At 49.6% G+C, this 17,650-nt stretch overlaps 1 protein-coding gene across 4 annotated transcripts in view; it reads left to right on the top strand.

Annotated features, from left to right (window-relative positions):
* MXRA7 (matrix remodeling associated 7) overlaps window positions 1-17,650 on the top strand; it is a 52,291-nt gene that overhangs the window by 25,721 nt on the left and 8,920 nt on the right. For 2 of the 4 annotated variants that reach the window (XM_067547621.1, XM_067547623.1), the window contains exon 3: window positions 6,745-6,844. In XM_067547621.1, coding sequence (XP_067403722.1) covers window positions 6,745-6,844 — 100 coding nt within the window. Of the gene's footprint in view, window positions 1-6,744; window positions 6,845-7,562; window positions 7,648-11,649; window positions 11,731-17,650 lie in introns of all 4 variants that reach the window. The other 2 variants (XM_067547622.1, XM_067547624.1) reach the window with 2 other exon arrangements.

Here is a 17,650-nt window from a genome sequence, read left to right as displayed (position 1 = left end):
ATAGAGTGGCGGGTGACACCCTCTCTTCCCCTCCCCCGACCTGCCCATACAGATCACCTTTTGGTTTGGGGGGTGTTTTTCCTTCTGCCGCCCCCAAACTCTCTGGAAACACACTCAGTGCTGCAGTAACACAAGGGGCACTGGCTTTGGTGTGCACAATACAATCAGACCATGGGGACAGTAGGGGGTTCGGCCGACTGACAATTCCCAGTTCTTGAGACTCCAGTGGCAGAATCCAGGAGAGAGCCGGGCTAGACAGAGTGGTCTAATAGAAAGTGGCTTAATAGAAAGCACAGATGTGGGGTGACATGAAACAAATTGCAGCCTGGCCAGGGCAGGGGTTCACAACAGAACTCCGCCGTTTAGATCAGAACCTGATCAGTTTACACCTTCACTTCCTCAGAAACTCTGTCCCAGCAAGAATGAGGCTGAGGTCTCTGTCACTTTAAATTCCCAGCTGGCAGAGAGAGTGGAAAGAGAAGGGAGGGCTGCAGGAATGCAATAGCCTAGGCATTCCTTGCCTGGCTCATTGTGTGCCAGGCACAGAGTCTGGGGTGGGGAGGGTCTGTTCTAGGACAATGCTGGGCTCCTGGGGACCAGGGCAAAGCTGTCACTTTCTATAAATACAGCCCCTGGTCAGGAAGGACTGAAGGCTGCTCAGCTGCAACCCTCTTGGGGGAAGGAAGAGGATTAGCTCCCCTGAGCAGCTGACAGCTTCCTCTTCCTCCTGATTATTGAGCTGTTAATTCGTTCTGCTGGGCTGGAGTCAGCGGAGCACAAAGGCGACAGATAGCATCGCTGGCATTTGTCATTGTGGCAGCAGCCTGGCAGGCCCTGGGGGATGGCTGGGGAGGGGATGGGGGTGGGGATCTGGATGAGCCATGCTGCTGCTGCGTTGGATGGAGAGCTGGGGACAGGCCAGCAATGTACGAGCACAGCTGCCCCCATCCAGTTCCTCATCCTTTAAAACTGCGTGTGGCACTCCAGCCCCAAGTCCGGCTCTTGTGGGGTCCTCTCCCCACCCGACCACCCCCCTCTCCTTGCAGGCCTCCCCAGCATTCTGGTTTCACTCCAGCAGCCCCTTCCCCTGACAGATGTACCGGTGCTTTCTGCCTCCAGCCATTGGGATGACACAAGAACAAAGCCTGCCAAAAAGCTCCGCGAAGGCACGCTGTGTGTGTGCGGAGTCTCCAGAGGGTTTAGCTAGAGCACTGTTAAACTGATTAGTCAATTACTTAATTAGAAAATGATTAATTGACTAATTGGGACAGCAACACAGGAACGTCGCTCATAACTCCCGCCCCTTCCCAAAACAGAGGGTTACCGGCAAGTGTGTGTGTCCTGGAGACTCACTTCCACATCGTTAGTGTGATGGCTTCCAGAAAAGGCTCCATCCGGGAGGGTTTGGGTGGTGGGAATCCCTCCTCCCTGTCCCAATTTCTTGCTCGCCTGTAAGGCCCCATGTCACAATCCCTCTGGCTCAGGAGGCTTACGGTTAATACTAATAGGCAAACGCTAATCCTTGCAATGTGCCGTCAAGGCAGGGAGCTGTTAGTCCCATTTTGTAGATAGGGAAGTGTGTGTGTCTGTGTGTGTGTGGGGGGGGGGGGGGGCGGAAGGGGGTAATCTTGGCTCTGTGAGCTGGCCTGACTTGTCCAAGGGGACACAGCCAGTTGGTGGCGGAGCTGTACCTGGAACCCAGGTATCCTGGTTCCCAGTCTGGGCCACATGCCACTCAAATGCGCTGCCTTTTATCCGGAAAAATTCCCTTCGCCACCCGCAGACCTAAAATGCTACTGAAATGCAGCCACCTCTGGGGTGCGAGGTGACACACAGCATGCAGCACAAGGGAGGGAGGGGGAAGTTTGGGCCAAGGATATGGCGGCAAACTGCAGCTGCTCTTGCAACCAGTCTGTTGTTCAAATTGTACGGGAGGCCCACTCCCTGCCTCAGGAGGTGGTCAGGCCGGGCAAACGACACTGGGATTGGAACCTCTGCTATCAAGCAGTGGAGGCTATGGCGAAACCATTGCCCAGGTCACTGAGCCATCCGCTCGTAGCGGGGCAGGATTAGAATTCCCTCTATGGGCCATTGGCGCCCCTTTTAACTGGCTGGTGAGGTCAGTGTTGAGCAGCTCACGGTTCTTCCTTCTTTTCTTCTTGCCTCTGGAAAAAGCACCCCCTCCCCCTGCTCTGGGGTGAATGGGCTGCTCCAGCCCCTCAGCGCAAGGCTCTGTGCAGGGTGTCTTCTGCAGGCCGCTTGCCTGCCGGTACAGAGCGTTAGCAGTTTGTTGCCAGAGCGGCTTGTTTTGCTAAACGAGGGCCTTTGCAATGGATCGAGGCTCCAGCCTTTTCCACACTGTAAAAATACCATTTCTAGATTCTCCTTTCTGCTTTCAAGAGCCTGGGTGAACATTAACAAAGCACTTAGGCCGAGATTTTCCACGCTAAATTCCTTTGGCTCTGTTGCAAATCCCAGCCAGGGAAACTGATCAGAATCTCACTAAGCTGCCTGTCTCCAGTCTCTGCATTTCCCTTCCCAAACTGCTGTTTGCTAGGATAGTCACTGGGTTTTGTTCCCAACTCTTGTCCTGATCCACCCAGCGCTCTCCGGTTTGGTTTCTCATCATCATCATCAATCATCATTATTATTTTATTAGTTTGTTTAGAGTTGGTTAAAAAATGGTCAGTATGGGGGTTTTTTTTTTTAAATGAAAATCTTTTGGTTTTGACACTTTCTTTTGCAATATTTTTTGAGATGGGGGACCTTTCTGATTTTCTTTTTTTCAACAACGAAAACAAAGAAAAAACATAATCTGAACCCTTTTCTCTCTGCAGATTTTTTCCTCCTGAACCTCCTTGTTCAGTGGTAAAATGGGGAAAGAAGGTGAAATAGGGAACCCCATTCTGCCTGCCTGAATCCCTCCAGCAGTTTGAAATAGATGCTGAAATAGTTCCTGTCCTAAACTGTATTGCTGGGTGCTGTTAAAGTCTTACTATGTTCCACCGCTGAAGTGGCTGCATTTCAGGGTTAGGTTAAGTGATCCATTATCCACTGCCAGGATGGGGAGGCAGGGGGAGTTGTAAGTCTTAACTAACTTGAAGTCCTTTCTGTCCTTGGATAAATGGTGCTGTAGACGTGCAGGCTGCTATTTATTCCCTTTTAAAGGAATGTTCTAAATAATTCAGACATTTTAATGGGCTACATAAGATGCTGCCTCAGTCTGGCCAGTGAGGATACCAAGCCATGAGTATGAATCTAATATAACCAGAAGGGTCTAGGATTGATTGCCAGCTACCTTTTTATTTCTTTAATGCATTTCCTACCTAAGCACTTATGTGGCCTCCGTCACAGTAGTATCTGAGCACCTCACAGTCATTAATGAATGCATCCTCACATCTTCTGTGAGTTGGGAAAGTATTATTGTCTCCATTTTACACACGGGGAAACCGAGACACAATGAGATTAAGTGATTTACCCAAGATCACACAGGAAGTCTGTGGCAGAGCAGGGAATAGAATTAAGGTCTACCTAAATACCAGTTTAATGGCCTAAACACAAGACCATTCTCTCTCTTTTCTTTCAAGAAGTAAAGTTATACAGGAACCTCTGGGGAGCTGGCAGGTTCTTGGAGTTATTAGAGCCAAGGTTTCTGGGAGAGTAAGAAGCACTGGCTGTGGAGAGGTAAATTTGAATCAGGACTCTTTTCCTTTACAAAATGACAGCCAATAAGAAATAACCCTGTGAGCCCAGTGTCTTGGCAATCTGCAGACATTGGAGGGGGAAATACACAAGACAAATGTCTTTTTTAAAACTAACCTCATGGCCGTTCTATTTAAGTAGGTCACTTCATACTCTTAAATATTTTGCAGTTCATGTGACAAATCATGCCTAGAATTTTCAATGTGTTTCCTGAAGTTTGTCTGCAATCTGCAGAGAAAGAGAGTCCCCACACGCTGAAAAGTTCCAGCTCCCTCCTTCAAAACTCACATGTCGCCTCCTTTGTACAAGGACACGTTGGCAGGCAGATGGACGGATGGCAATTCCCCTTCCCCTCAATACCTAGAGTCCCTTATTCATTCTGATCTGAACTGCCCCTGTTCAGGGAGGATAAACCTGCTTGGTTTTCTATCAAGCAAAAGATTTTAAGAATAAAGATTTCTGATGTGAAGGACACAGACGAGGCCTGATTCTCCTTTGACGTACCTCAGTGAAACCACTGACTTCAGTGAAATTACTCCTGATTTACGCCAGTGTAAGTTATAGGAGAATCAGGTCTAATATCTCCCCGAGCAACAACCAGGTAAAGGCACATTTCGACAGCACTTTTAAGGCTAATTTTTAGTGTCTGATTAACTGAACTAAGTTTCTGTTTGCTTCCAGTTGGGCAGATTTGTTTGGCTGCCAGTGCTGAGGTTTTTCCATTGAGGGAAATGGGATTTTACTGAGTTGCGTTTTCTAGGCTGTGGGGCGAGGGCACCGTGGCAGGCTTAGGTTTGCTGAGCATACTGAAGACTGTTGGGTGATGGGTGAATGTTGCTTTTCACAAGAGGCCAGACAGCAGCCTTGGTTTTCACTCCAGCGCTACAGCTAATGATTAGCCCTTGATTTGGAACCTTCCCCAATGGAAAACTGACCAGGAACAGTGTGATGTGTGCTGACAAGCTGAGGTGCGGAGACTTGGGAGTGAAATGTGAAATATTTGTGGGGGTGGGGGATGAGGACAGGAGAAGCTCTGTCTGGGAACCTCTGTTTCCTGTTAAGTCTGCAGTTTTAGCAGGTTTTACTAGTAAACATCGGTTCACACTAAAACCTGGATGCATGCTCCAGGGTTTTTTGTTTTTTTTTTTGCTCTAGCAATGACTATCATGTAACAACTAGGACACCTGGGTTCCAGTCCTGGCTGTGCCTGTGTGGCCTTGGGCAAGACAAGGTGGGGGAGGTGATATCTTTTAGTGGAGCAGCTTCTGCTGGTGAAAGAGACAAGCCTTCCAGCTTACCCAGAGCTCTTCTTCAGGTCTGTGTAGCTCAAAAGCTTGTCTCTTTCACCAGCAGAAGTCGGTCCAGGAAAAGATATCACCTCACTACCTTGTCTGCTCATATCCTGGGACCCACACTGCCACAACACCACAAGTGGCCTTGGGCAAGTCATTTCACACCTGTCTCTCTCCTCCCCCACCATTAAAGGGAGGCTAGTACTTGCCTGTTCCATGGGTATGCTGGGGCCTGGAAAGTGCTTTGAGCTCTGCTGTTGACATATACCCCAGAAAAGCAGTGGGGTGACAATTTTTTAAATCTGTTTCTCCAGCCCTTGAGCTTGGGGAGTAGGAGAAAATGCCTTGATCAGGCACGGACCAGAGGAGGCTTATACAGATTAGCTTCCGAGGTTCTAAAGTTCTCTGCTTCTCTCACTAGCTAAGGCAGGTACCAAGGGTATTTACAACCCCGGTGGTCTGTATCCTTCTCCTGTGCTGGAAGGAGCCATACTAGAATGTCGGGCAGAAGGCAATATGGCACTATGGCCCCTGGAGTGTCGACTTTATCATAACACAACCCTTAGACGTTTTATTTTTTATGAAGCCAACAATATGCACAAGCCCCTACCCTCCTGGGATGCATTTTGGGTTGAGTTCCTGCAAGAGATAACCCAGATGAGTGGTTTTAAAAATAAACTAAGAGCCAGAGAAAAATCTGCTTTGAAAAGATAAAGCTCTGGCTCCACATCTGTGCGCTGCAGAGATGTGATCTAGGGGCTTGGGGCAGATGAGCAAATGCGTGCACTATCGTAAAGGAAGGCTACGCAAACTGGTTAATGTCCTGTGGTGTGGAAAGGGGATCTTTTTCCCATTGTGTCTATCCATTGGCCACAGAGGGACTTTGGCACCACTGTAATCACAAGCTGTAGATCCGGTCAAGAATGCTTTTGACCATCTCTGTTTATAGCCCGGGAATTTGCAGCACGGTGTCTCCCTTTTCCAAGGCCGTTTCTCAAGCTTTCTTGACATGCTCCTGGTTGGCAGAATGTTGTGATTTCAAAGCCCAGGTCACAGCCGGGATGACTGAACCATCATGAGTTGAAATAGATTGTGTTGCACATGCCTGGTGCTCTTGTAGCATGGTCTCCGGAGTGATTACTCACAAACCTAAAGCATGAGCCAGGGGGTCTTAGCTCCTGGGGAATGGGAAGAGGGGGGAAATCAATGTCGAGACAGAAATAACATGAATGCTGCAGGCTAATCAAAGTGGGGGTTAGCATCCTCCTGATAAGCCCAATGGGTCTCCAGAGCTTTGACTCCAAGGGAGAGAAATAACCCAACAGTAGGTCCCTATGCGCCAGGATTTAGTTGCATCCCATTCCGAAAGGGATAGATCACTAACAATGGATCTCAGGTTGGTGCCAACTCTATGTCAGTCGGGCAGACCCAGTGACTCCAATGGCATTAGATGGTTTCTGGTGTCAGTCAGCTGCAGGTAGGACTCTGATACTGGCCCCTGAATGACCAGGCTGGGCTCTTGTCAAAGGGACCATCGGTCTCCCACTGAAATCGTGCAGTTTTGTTGAAGCTGCTCGTGTCTCCAATCGGTCGTGCTATTCAGCTGTCAAGGGTGCTCCTAGGGTGGCCTGTCTCCCAGTCTGGGGGGAGGGGGGGGCAGGGAGGAGCACAAGGGATCCATCCATCCCACTGGCCACCTGCCAGAACTCACCATGGTCTCCTTTCTCATGCGGCTGCTCTCTTTCCCCAGCCGCAGATGAGCAGATCTCCTTTAAATACAGTCCTGGAAAGCTGAGGGGGAACCAGTATAAGACGATGATGACCAAAGAAGAACTCGAGGAGGAACAAAGGTACATTCAGCTTCCTCTTCCTTTTAGCACAAGGCCACCTTGTGGCCATCCTCTTGCAATACGTTGTCCATTTTAAGCTATGGCCTTGAGGATCAGCGGTGGGAGCTGTGGTGTGAACATCTGGCCAGTGTATGTGGTGCACACCTGTCCCTTCCAGAGAAGCTGGAGAGTTGTCAAAAGCTACCTGGATTTGGAAGGTGGAGGGATCATGACACTGAGTTCTTTTGTATCTGTGCAAGCTCCTTCTGTAAACATATAGGGTCAGATCCTCAAAGGCATTTAAGTGCCGAACTCGCATTGTAATTAGTGGGAGTTAGGTGCCTAAATACCTTTGAAGATCTGAGCCTCAGAGACAGATCCTCATCTTATGTAAATTGGCACAGCTCCACTGAAATTAAAGGGTGGATCCTCATCTGGTGTAAATCAGCATTGCTCCACTGACTTTACCAGAGCCATGTCGATTTACTCCAGCTGAGGCTTTGGCCCTCATCTCCCTCACTTACCTGCCACGTTTTCCTGGAAGGTCTCAGAAATGGGAATGTTCAGAATGAGATTGACTAAAACCCCGAAATGCTGGAACCCAGAAGTGAATGTAGCTTTATTGTTATTTTGTATGAATACAATAAATTGTGCCCTGCAATCTGAATGTAAAGGGATGATAATAGCCATTAAAGGAACTGTAAAATCGAATGAGACAAAATACCCCCAGACATTCTAGGGCACAACCCAGACAGGGTTTGGTCGGGGAGAACGACAAAGAACAAGCCATTCGGAAGTGCTGAGCACTCACATAATCGACGGAGGTCAGTGGGACGTGCAGGTGTTCAGAACTATGAAACCCAGGCCCTAGCTGGCCTCGTGGCTCTTTCCCATCTCTCATGTCAAGGTAGTGATTTCACTTTCAGTTGCTGGGCGTGCCTGAAGTTCGCTAGTCCTCTAGCGTTCCACCTGGGGCACCTGTCAAGGCTCTTTCCATGGCAGGGCTTTCTGCAGATTACAAGTGGCCACCTTGCAACCTGAGAAACCCCAGACTAAGCCCCCGCCAAACCACAGCCTGTGAGTAAAACCCCATTTTGCATCAACCGCTGCTCTCAGTTCAGTGACTCTGAGCAGTGGCACCAGTTCACATACTGTATTTGTTAGGCAGAGCAAATTCCATTTCCTCCCCCCCCCCCCCAACAGCGGGGACCCCATTCCAGTCCCCACTCATTTCCCCCCCATGCTTCCCCCACAGGGATCCCTCAGCCAGGGCGTCTCCTCTCTCTCTTACCTACACAGTGGACAGGCTGGGGCTACCAGGAGTCAAGTTCTTGGTGACTCCCATGCGCTCTGTGGAACAGGAAGAGACTCCCTGGGAACCAAGTTGCAACACCCTTTGGTCTGGCCCCCCTGTGTCTGGACAGAGGGGTGGCTGGGCCAAATTTGAGTGGCATCGCAACCGCAGGCACCAGGATGTGAAGCCACTCGTGGGTCAGATTTCAGTGGCACTGTGACCATGCAGCTGGAGCAACGCTCCATACTGCTCCAGCGCAGCTGTCTGGTTTAAAAGTGGTCGGGCCATGACCCACCTGGCTCCACAGCCTAAGACATTTTGTGCCAGTGCAAAAACTTTAGTAGTGGGGACATTCCCCCACACCCAGTCCCTCCTAACTGGTTCCACTAACTACTAGCAAACTGGTGTATATGTTGCTGGACAGTCACAGCTTCTCTGCATTCTGTTAACTGGGTATGTTCTTAACAATTACCTCCAGACAGCGTCTAGAGCGATAACTTTCTTTATTGCACCTGCTACCCACCCAACTTCTGCAGTTCCCTTTCATTCAGGCCAGGGGGTAGGATTTGCTTTATCTCAAAACAGAGCCCAGATTTTCTCCCTACATAGCACAACATGTTCCGGGTTTTATCCATTGCCTTTTCAAAACAGTTCTGAAAGTTGCTTCGCTGACAAATTCTCAAAGGCTGCCTAAGGGACTCTGCCTGTTCATCCCCACGCAGATGACTGTCTCCACTGCGCAAACACACACACACGAATCTCTCTCAGCTGTCTGATGGACTGAATTTTCTTGGGACAATTACAGTGGAGCAAAGTTTTCCAGACCCAGTGTTTTAGTATGCTATAAAAGTCTAAGATAGATCTATGGTTACTAAAGACTTGAAGTGAAGTGAAGTGAAGGAGGTTTATACCCTTATCATTGCATCACATACTAAGCTGTTAGGCAAGTCTAGCTTCAAGGCCTTTATGATTCCTGCTGTTCAGTGTCCAAGGTTGGGGATAATGTTGATTTTCTCACTTACTAACTTGCAGGGTAGTAAGACAGGCAGCTCTCTTCCATTGGCCTTCATGATGTGATGAGTGGGGTTCAAATGATTGTCCTTCCATTTGAAAGTCCACTTGACCTATGCTATAGTGAAGCAAATACCCACCTCTGCTTCTGCAGTGGAAGCCCTGGAGCCTGATTCTCGGTTCCTGTGCACCTTGGGTAGTCACTTATGCCAGTGCGGAGTGGGCATAAAATGCTGCTAAATCGGAAGGGTAACATTTAAATCTACTCTGTACTGGTGTAAAAGCCTGCACAGGATGTGGGGCAAGGGAGGCTCAAGCCCTCTGTTTTATCCCACTGCTCTGTGTGTTGGGGCATGGAGGAGCCATGGTCTGATGACCTGTTGAGAGCAAATTGGGGACTTGTGACGCAGCCAGTCTACCAGAGAATCCAGCCCAGGACGTGGGTATCACAGGCCAGGTTCCTGTGGTCTTGGGAGGTATAACTGAAGGCAAATGAATCATAGGTGGCTGCCATCTTGACCCCTGAGCCGGAACCAGCAGTCTTATGGGATTTTCTCCTCAGAAATCCTTTAAGACTGTTTCTTCTTGTGATGAGATCCTAGATATCGTCTTTTCAGTGCCAAGCAGTGAGGGAGGGGCCTCGCCGGCTTTGAGGAGGTAAAGGAGCAGGGAATGACTCAGTGTCTTCCTAGTCTCCTAGAAGATTGTCATGTCCGCCTTATAAAATGCACCTTTGGGATCAGATGGGTCTAGTTCAGTTAGTGCTGTCCCTCTCTCTGGGAGGGAGGGTTATAATCTTAGGGGAAGATGCGCAAGATAGTCCAGCAATCAGGGGGTTATGTGCAGAGAATGCCTCGTGAAACCAAGCAACCACTCAAGCAAGCAAAAAAAAAAAAAAAAAAAAAAAAACCAACCCCCAAAAACAAAAAAAACCCCACTAGGATTCCTGTTGTATGCCCTGCAGTTAGATTCCCAAGACTGAGCCTTGCTTTCCCCTGGTAACCTTTCCAGCCCACTGGGTGGAGATCACCTTTAACAGTTACGCTGCACTAGAGTTAGAAACCTTCAGGTGACCTTGCAGCCTGATGGCATTTTACCCGCATCCTTCTTACTGGCACATTGGAAAAGCCAGCTCGATCTAATTAAAGTGCTGGCATAGTCAGAAGAGTGATTCTCCACATAGATGACACTGTGAGGTTCTGTATTTAGTCTTGCTCCAGATCAAACTTGCTCCAGTATATAACTCAGGAGAGGATTTCTCCCCCTGCACCCTGGAAGTTTCAAACTCCCCTTGGGAACTGAGAGTCATGCTGGGCTCCTTCTATCTCTTGCACCATCATCAGTAGTAAAGAATCTGGAACAAATCTTTGCAGCTAGTTTTGTTGCTGATTCATGAGGCAGAACAGGCACCAGCTAGCTCTGTTGTAGCTATAGTGAACCCTGTATTGGTGACAGCAGTAAAAACTTGATTTGCATTTCCCCTTTCTTTATATTTCTATCCCGACCAAACTTTCCACTCACTAACCTGTGGCAAGTTGGTCATGTCTGGTAGCTCCATCCCATCATTTCCACTCAGACAGAGCCCTTGTGGACAAGTCCTGTAGAACTGAAAGTGAATGAAACCAATAGGATTTTTTAGAAATTGAAAGACTATCCTACTACAGAAATGTCTAAACCAACCTCTGTCACACAGTGTGCTCTAGCTCAGCCAGACGACATGGGTTGGATGCAGGACTTACTGTTTGAAGTTCCATGGCCTGGAATTCCTGTTGTGCAGGAGGTCAGACTAGATGATCATAAAAGGCCCTTTCTGGCCTTAGACTCTGTGACTGAAATCCTAGCCCCACTCAAGTCAATGGAAGTTTGGCCATTGACTTAGACAGGGCCAGGATTTCACCCTGTGAATCTATTAATTCTGTAGAAAGATTGATTCTGTAAGATGGCATCCTCATCAGGTGCCTTGACACACCACCCCTCGCCTTCCTGGCACACACAGGATCCACCAGGTATTTCCATTTAGCTCATTTTTCAAGAGGTTTCCCGTGTGGTGTCTTTGCACCGGGAGCCTGTCGAGAGCCCTGGAGTTGGCTCTGCCCCTTGGGGGTTCTTTTCAAAGTTCTTCTCAGCGTTCCACGTGAAGGGGCCTCGGCAGACTGTTGTATTTCTGCCAACTGCTCCTTTATTTTCTTGTCAATGTTCCATATTTCTGTGTGTTTCGTGTTTTTGTTTCTGGTTTCTTTTCCTCTGGATCTTGGCTTGTGGCATCAGCAACTTTTCATTTCAGGCGTCACAGCTTCCTCTTCTCTAGCTGCTAGATTGGGGCAGGGCTGCCCGCAGGTAAGACGCTAACCAGATCAGTTGAGGGTAGCCATGCAGCTCAGCCTCCTCCTTCGTCCTGCCTAATACCCGTTTAATACCCCCTCCCTCCCCCCGCACACACGTGCAGCTCGGTGCTGGCAGGCACCTCCAGACAATGCTGCTGGTTTTGATATGACCCAGGTTTGCTGCGTTTATATTGCAGGATTGAACTGACCTCTGACCTCACATCCCTGTAGCAAGTACCTTAGGTCCTCGGCCACAAACATTCTTGCAAATCTTTTTGGTAAGGAGACGATGTTTCTTAGAAGTAGTGGTCCCTCCTTATAACCTCTGCGAATGTGTTTTTTTTGAAAATGAAGTAACCATGTCTGTCCCACCTCCCGCACCTCCTCCCCACTTCCTCCTCATAACAAATTAATAAATCTGCCCTCCTCCGGGCCCCCATCTCATTTTCCATGAGCACCACAAATTGATCTAGAGAAACGGGCTAGACAGACCTTTGTCCCCTCTTGCTGTGGCTTGATCCTGCCTGTACTGAATATCTGTGACCCCTGCAGTAAAAGCCACGGGTATTCGGCCTCTCTGAGGCTCTGTCCGTTACAGCCATGTACTCAGCCTTTGAAACTTGGAAGCCTGAAGTCAGGCGCCTAAATCCACTTTGGTTTGAAAACTAGGGCCACAGATGTGGTGACTGAGCCATCGTGAGTTGTGCTTTAGGTTGCACAGGCTAAAGTTGCACAAAGAGGCACTCTGGTGGTTTTTCGGGTAGCGTCTCTGGTCTGTGCATGGAGGAGTTGTCAGCTGAATTTTCAGCACAATCACCTTTCCCTGGTGGGTGTCAAGCATCATAGATGCTTCTAATTCTTGCGTGGGCTGCAGTGTTAGGAAGGGGCAGTCCATGCGCTCCCTACATTCTTGGGTGAAACTTTATGGTTACAGCTTGTAGTGGTGTCGGGATGGGCTGAGGGAGGCCATTAGAAATGGAGCAGGGAGGCATTGGTCCCCAGTTTTGCTCCTGGGAGAGGTTGGTCCCAGTAGCGTCAGGAAGGAGAGTCGGAAGCCAGATCCTGAGTGTGGAGAATTCCTCCCCAGCCTTTGAGCTTCAGGGTGTTTTTTTTTTCCAGCGAAGACATAACATGGCTAGAGTAGGAGTGCCCTCTACAGGGTGAAGTGAACCCTTTTGACTTCAAACCCACAAGCAGGACAAACTAGTTCAGAGGCAAGATTCCTTAGTATGTGAGTTTGCTACTTAGTGGGAGCAGATGAAAGTAGGGATTAGATGATCCACTCCGCTGTAGTTCCTCGATCCTGCCCTGATTATTTCACGTGTGTTGTACAGCTGAATCTGCAATTGCCTTGAGAAATCCTTGCCTTGCTCAAGGCTGCAGAAAGACTATGAGGATGGGGCTGACTGTCCCATTTGATGAAGTGGGATCATTATCCAACTAGCCAGCTGAACTACAGGAGGGAAAATTCTCTCCCTCCTGCTGACCTTCCCCCCTCCCCTCCGCTCTGCTGGCCAGTTCTTAGTAGAAAAGAGCAGAGGGTGTGCTATTTGGATATGGGTTAGGTTTAGGCTAGGGTTCAAGGCTAAACTGGAGTCCAGGCCCGTGGGAGCCTGAAAGCAATGAACTGATCTCATGAGATTTCCATCTTGGGCCACAATTTAGAACTGGAAAATTGGCCCCTCCCACTTTGGATCCAGACTGGAATCTGAAGTTTTAGGGTTTTGAAATTCAGAGGGATGGGGTGGGAGGGCAGGTTTTCTGCTTCGTGCTCACCCCTAGTTTAGAATTGGGGAGGAGAGACCCTGCCCTGAGCCACCATCACAGCATGAACCTAGGATTGAAATGGGGCTGGAGCCGGACCTTCAGAGGGAAAGTTGTTGTTTTAGAATTTGGGGTGACGACTCCTCCGGAATGGACAAAGGCCGCCGGGGGCTGGTTGACGGTCCGACAGTCTTAGTCTATTTGCTGTCTTTATTTCAAACCCCTCCACTACTATTTCCCCCCAGGAACAAAACTAGGTACAAAGGGGTGGAGCTGTATCTGGACAGGTCTCTGTTAGCACTCCCAGCCCCTGGGCTCTCCCAGCATCTCCATCGCATGCACCCCTCTGCTTGCTCCTCCATGCATTCTGCTTGCTTTCTTCTTTGTGTAGCATGGGGACGGGACGGGCATGTTCCTCCTCCATCATCTCTCCCCCTTTGCTGCTTGCTTTCTCCCTTGCCCCTTCCTTGGCAGCTGTGCTTTCCTGACCAGCATGGCGCTTCTATTGGATGAGAGAGGCTGGTAAGTTTTTGTTGTTGTTGTTCCTTTTTTTGCTTTTCATCTTCTGCAGCACGATAGGTGTCCTGGGGTGAGGGGCGAGCTGCAAGGAGAAGTGGTTGGCACCCGCTGTTTTATTTAGGTCAGAACGATGGCCCGGCCTAGCAGCAGCGGGCTTTATGGGCGATGCAATGCAGATTGCCATTCAGTCAGACGGAGATCCAGCCCCAAGAAATGTTTTCCCCTCCCCACCACATCTCTGATGTGAGTCATACATTTCTTTTGTGGGTCTATGTTGGTCCCTTTACTCAGATCTGCCACACTGCTGTTGAGGTTAATCCACCCCCTTGCATAGCTGCAGAAGTGCCAACCCTCCTCTATTTAGGAGGGATAGTCCCTTTTCTGGCCAAATATTTACTTCTTTCCACTATGTCCCTACCAAAAAGGCCTTCTAATCTAAAAGTGTTAAGCTCTGCCCCATTTATTGTTTTCCAATGTAGCCACAAATCTCACTGCAGCCATTAACGATGCTTCCATAACAGCCAACAGCGTAGTGGAAAAGGCCTTGTCTGCCACTCTTCTTTTCTTTTTGTATGTGTCTCCCTCTCCCTCCCCACGCTTAATACCCAGACTTAAACTATTCTGGGGCAGGGGTCACATAGTCCTCTCGGAAGAAAGCAAACCTCCCATCCCCCCTTGGGTAGATCACTCTCTACAAATGGGATGTTGCACATAAAACAAACATATATGAGTCACATACAGAAAATATTGCTCGGGTCCTGTGTGTGGCAACGGGAGAGCTTTGAGAGCTCCTGGCAGCTTTTCCATAAGCTTAGAGTCTCTTCTCCTGCACTATGTTGGACTGAGAATATGAGCCCCTCTTTGATATGCTGGGTTCTTTCTTTCTTTCTCTGCTCAACTCCCCTGTTCTCCTCTGGCTCACAGCTGCTTCTCTGTGTCTCCCTAGGCCATTATTCATGACATGTCTTCATCCGCTTCTGCTTTGCTTAATCCTGTGTTCCCATGGGAAGCTTGCCATTCTTCATCTGCTAACTCACTGGGAGTCTAGGACCGCTGGCACGCCTGCATCCTCCCATATCAGGGAGCAGCAGTGGGCTGTGGAGAAACTTGGGCTGAATACCAAGGCAATGCATAAGTTACAAGCCAGTAAGTGGGTGTTCAGACCAAAACCTAGCGTAATTTATGTGCCAAGGGGCCAGTATAAGCCTGCCTCTTGCTCCACTTTGCCCATCACTTTGGAGTCTGGCCCTTTGGGCAAGATTTCCAGAAGTCGAAGTGACGTAGGCCTGGTCTACACTAGAAAAATCAGTTGGTTTAACTACGTCAGTCAGGGTGTGAAAAATCTCCACCCCTGAGCGATGTAGTTAAGTCCATCTAAACCCTGGTGTACATAGCGCTAGGTCAATGGAAGAATGGAACTCTCGAGGAGGTGGATTCCCTATGCTGATGGGAGAATCCCTGCTGTCGGTGTAGGTAATGTCTACACTGAAGCTCTACAGCACTGTGCCGCTGTAGCATCTGCAGTGTAGACAAGCCTCTAGGAGCACAAATCCTATTGAAAGTCAATGGGGCTTGTGCGCCTAAATCATGGAGGCTCTTTTCAAAATACCACTTGCCCCTGTGAAATGATGGCTAGGGTGGAGCAGCTGGGCGCTTCTGGAGGTCACTTTGTGTATTTAGCCTTTTGACTTCTTGTTAAACGCCATGCGGCAGGAGGCATGTGGCCTCATGTTGATTAAAGCTCATTCCCTAGCCCTTCACCTTCCCTCTTCTTCTCTCATTCTAAGCATAAACTATCTCTAATGTTTTCTCTACACTGATGCAGTCTCTCCATGCCTGTCCCACCGCAGAAGCAACTGCCCCTTTTGTGGCTTTAGAGAGAACTCAGATTTGATGCCTCCTTCCTCAGGTTCAACAAACCCTCACAATGCTGTGGTGAATCAAGAAGAACATTTCTGTCCCAGCCACGGTGGGCGTTTAGGTTCAATGGGCGTGCCAGGCTAGACGGACACTGCCCCAAATTTAAGATGGTAATTAAAAAGGGGCTCGGTAGCGGCAAAGGAAGGTATGGGGGAAAGGTGATGGTGGGGTGCTGAGAGAAGCTTTGCCTGGTGGCAGCTCTTCCACCCAATGTCACGGCCTACCCAGTCCCTGTGGCCCTTTGTCATCGAAATCCCATCAGAAGCGAGAGCGTTTGCATGCTGGAACGGGAGAGCGGGGTGGCCCTTCCTGGAGCCAGCCAAGCATCTACTGCCCTTCCTGGATTCCATCGGCATCAAAGGCTGAGCGTCTGCCGCTCCTGGCAAAGTCAGCGTGGGTGAAAACCAGGCCCGAAGTGATTCAGCTGCCACAATATGCAGCCTGAAAAGGCATTCCTATCTCCTTCAGTGAGCAAACGGGACCTGCTCTGGGCGCTACGCCATTTCCCCCGCAAGTCTGGGTCTGTACCCGTACGTTTAGCAAAGGTTAATCCAAGTGCTTAATATCTGGCCCTCCTGGTGTGGTTTTCATGTGTCTGAGGGTCAAGCTGACCACACGGTGCCGCACATCTACCCTCTTCTGCCAGTGTGTAGAAACTGCCTTCCCACCTTACCCTGTCTGCACTGCTTAGGCCATCCCACTGTCCCTAGAGGCTGGTGCTCAGTCCCATTTTATGGCTGAGGAAACAGATCCACAGAAAGGCTAAGGGACTCTCCCAAAGCGCCAGAGGAAGCTTCAGGTTTCAACTGAACCCTGATGTATTAGTGTTGGACGGTGAAGCAGGGAGGTATTTGAAAAGGAGAAGGAAGGAAAAGGACTCCGGAGCTTTTAGCTCCAGTCCCTCTGGCCAGTCGCTAGACCGTGCTTCTCCCCTGTTTCTCTCTCCTCCATGGGTAGGCCATGGTGCCACCATTTCCACCCCACCCAGCCAAACACCCGGACTGGAGGAACTTCTCAGCGGGCACCTAGCGTGGAGCCCTGTTATCTCCCATGGACTGGAGTGAATTCCACACCCTGTCTACTGTGCCCCTGCTGCGACACATCAGCTGTGGGAAGAGGCAGCACTACCCACTACCTCTGAAGAGGGAGCTACATGGCCAGAAGTCTTGAAACCCTTCACTCAGAGGTGACCAAACAGCAGGGCCAGAGCATCCCGTAGAGTTCTACAGCCTGGCCTGCAGCTGCTCTCATCTCTACTATGGAGGTGCCACCCATGGACACTGTATGTCTCCGCCTGACAGGATTCTGCGGGGATCAAGATGGAGCATGGCCTTCTGGGACCTGCAGCATCCAAACCTCCCCTCATGCTAGGTAAAGGTGGCTCTGCTAGGTGCAGTTTTAAGCCAGCTGGGTGCAGTTCTGGGCGAGTTACCAATTTGGCCCTCGGGCGGGGGAAGTTTGGACAGTCCCTGCCCCAGCTGAGGGGTTAGGCCTCCCTCTGAAGGAGAAGCCTAAACTGAGCCTTCAGCACCGTGTGAACTCATGTGCCATTGAGTTAATGACATTTGGCACGGAGAGAGACTTTGTAGCCGTGAGATGAAAGTGTGGGGTGAGGGGTGTGGATCTCCATTAGCGCCTCCCTTGAGGAGACTTCCAGGCTTCGATGCCCAGACAGTATGTGACAATCTGACTCTCTCCGTCCCAAGCTATTTGGGGCTCTTTGGACTTCATTGCAATGTGCACTCCCCATCTTCCCACTCCCTCGCCCATCATATTTAAAAATCTGGGTACAAGGTGAATTTTCCATGCCGTGTTTGGGGATGAAAAGCCGGAAGGGAGGGGGGTGGAAGAGGAGACATTTAAACCTTGCTGCTTTTTAAAAGATACGTTTTGTGCTTTAATCATCTAACAGCTGCAGCGGCCTGGGTCCTAGATGGAGAGGTTCGCTGAGAGGCTCCCTCAATGTGTACAGCCACGAGCCAGTCCAGAACAGGA

This window comes from Emydura macquarii, unplaced genomic scaffold (assembly GCF_026122565.2).
Source record: "Emydura macquarii macquarii isolate MOO-44397 ecotype Brisbane River unplaced genomic scaffold, CSIRO-AGI_Emac_v2 contig_1230, whole genome shotgun sequence".
Classification (NCBI taxonomy): Eukaryota; Metazoa; Chordata; order Testudines; family Chelidae; genus Emydura; species Emydura macquarii.
This window is presented reverse-complemented; position numbering and strand designations above follow the sequence as displayed.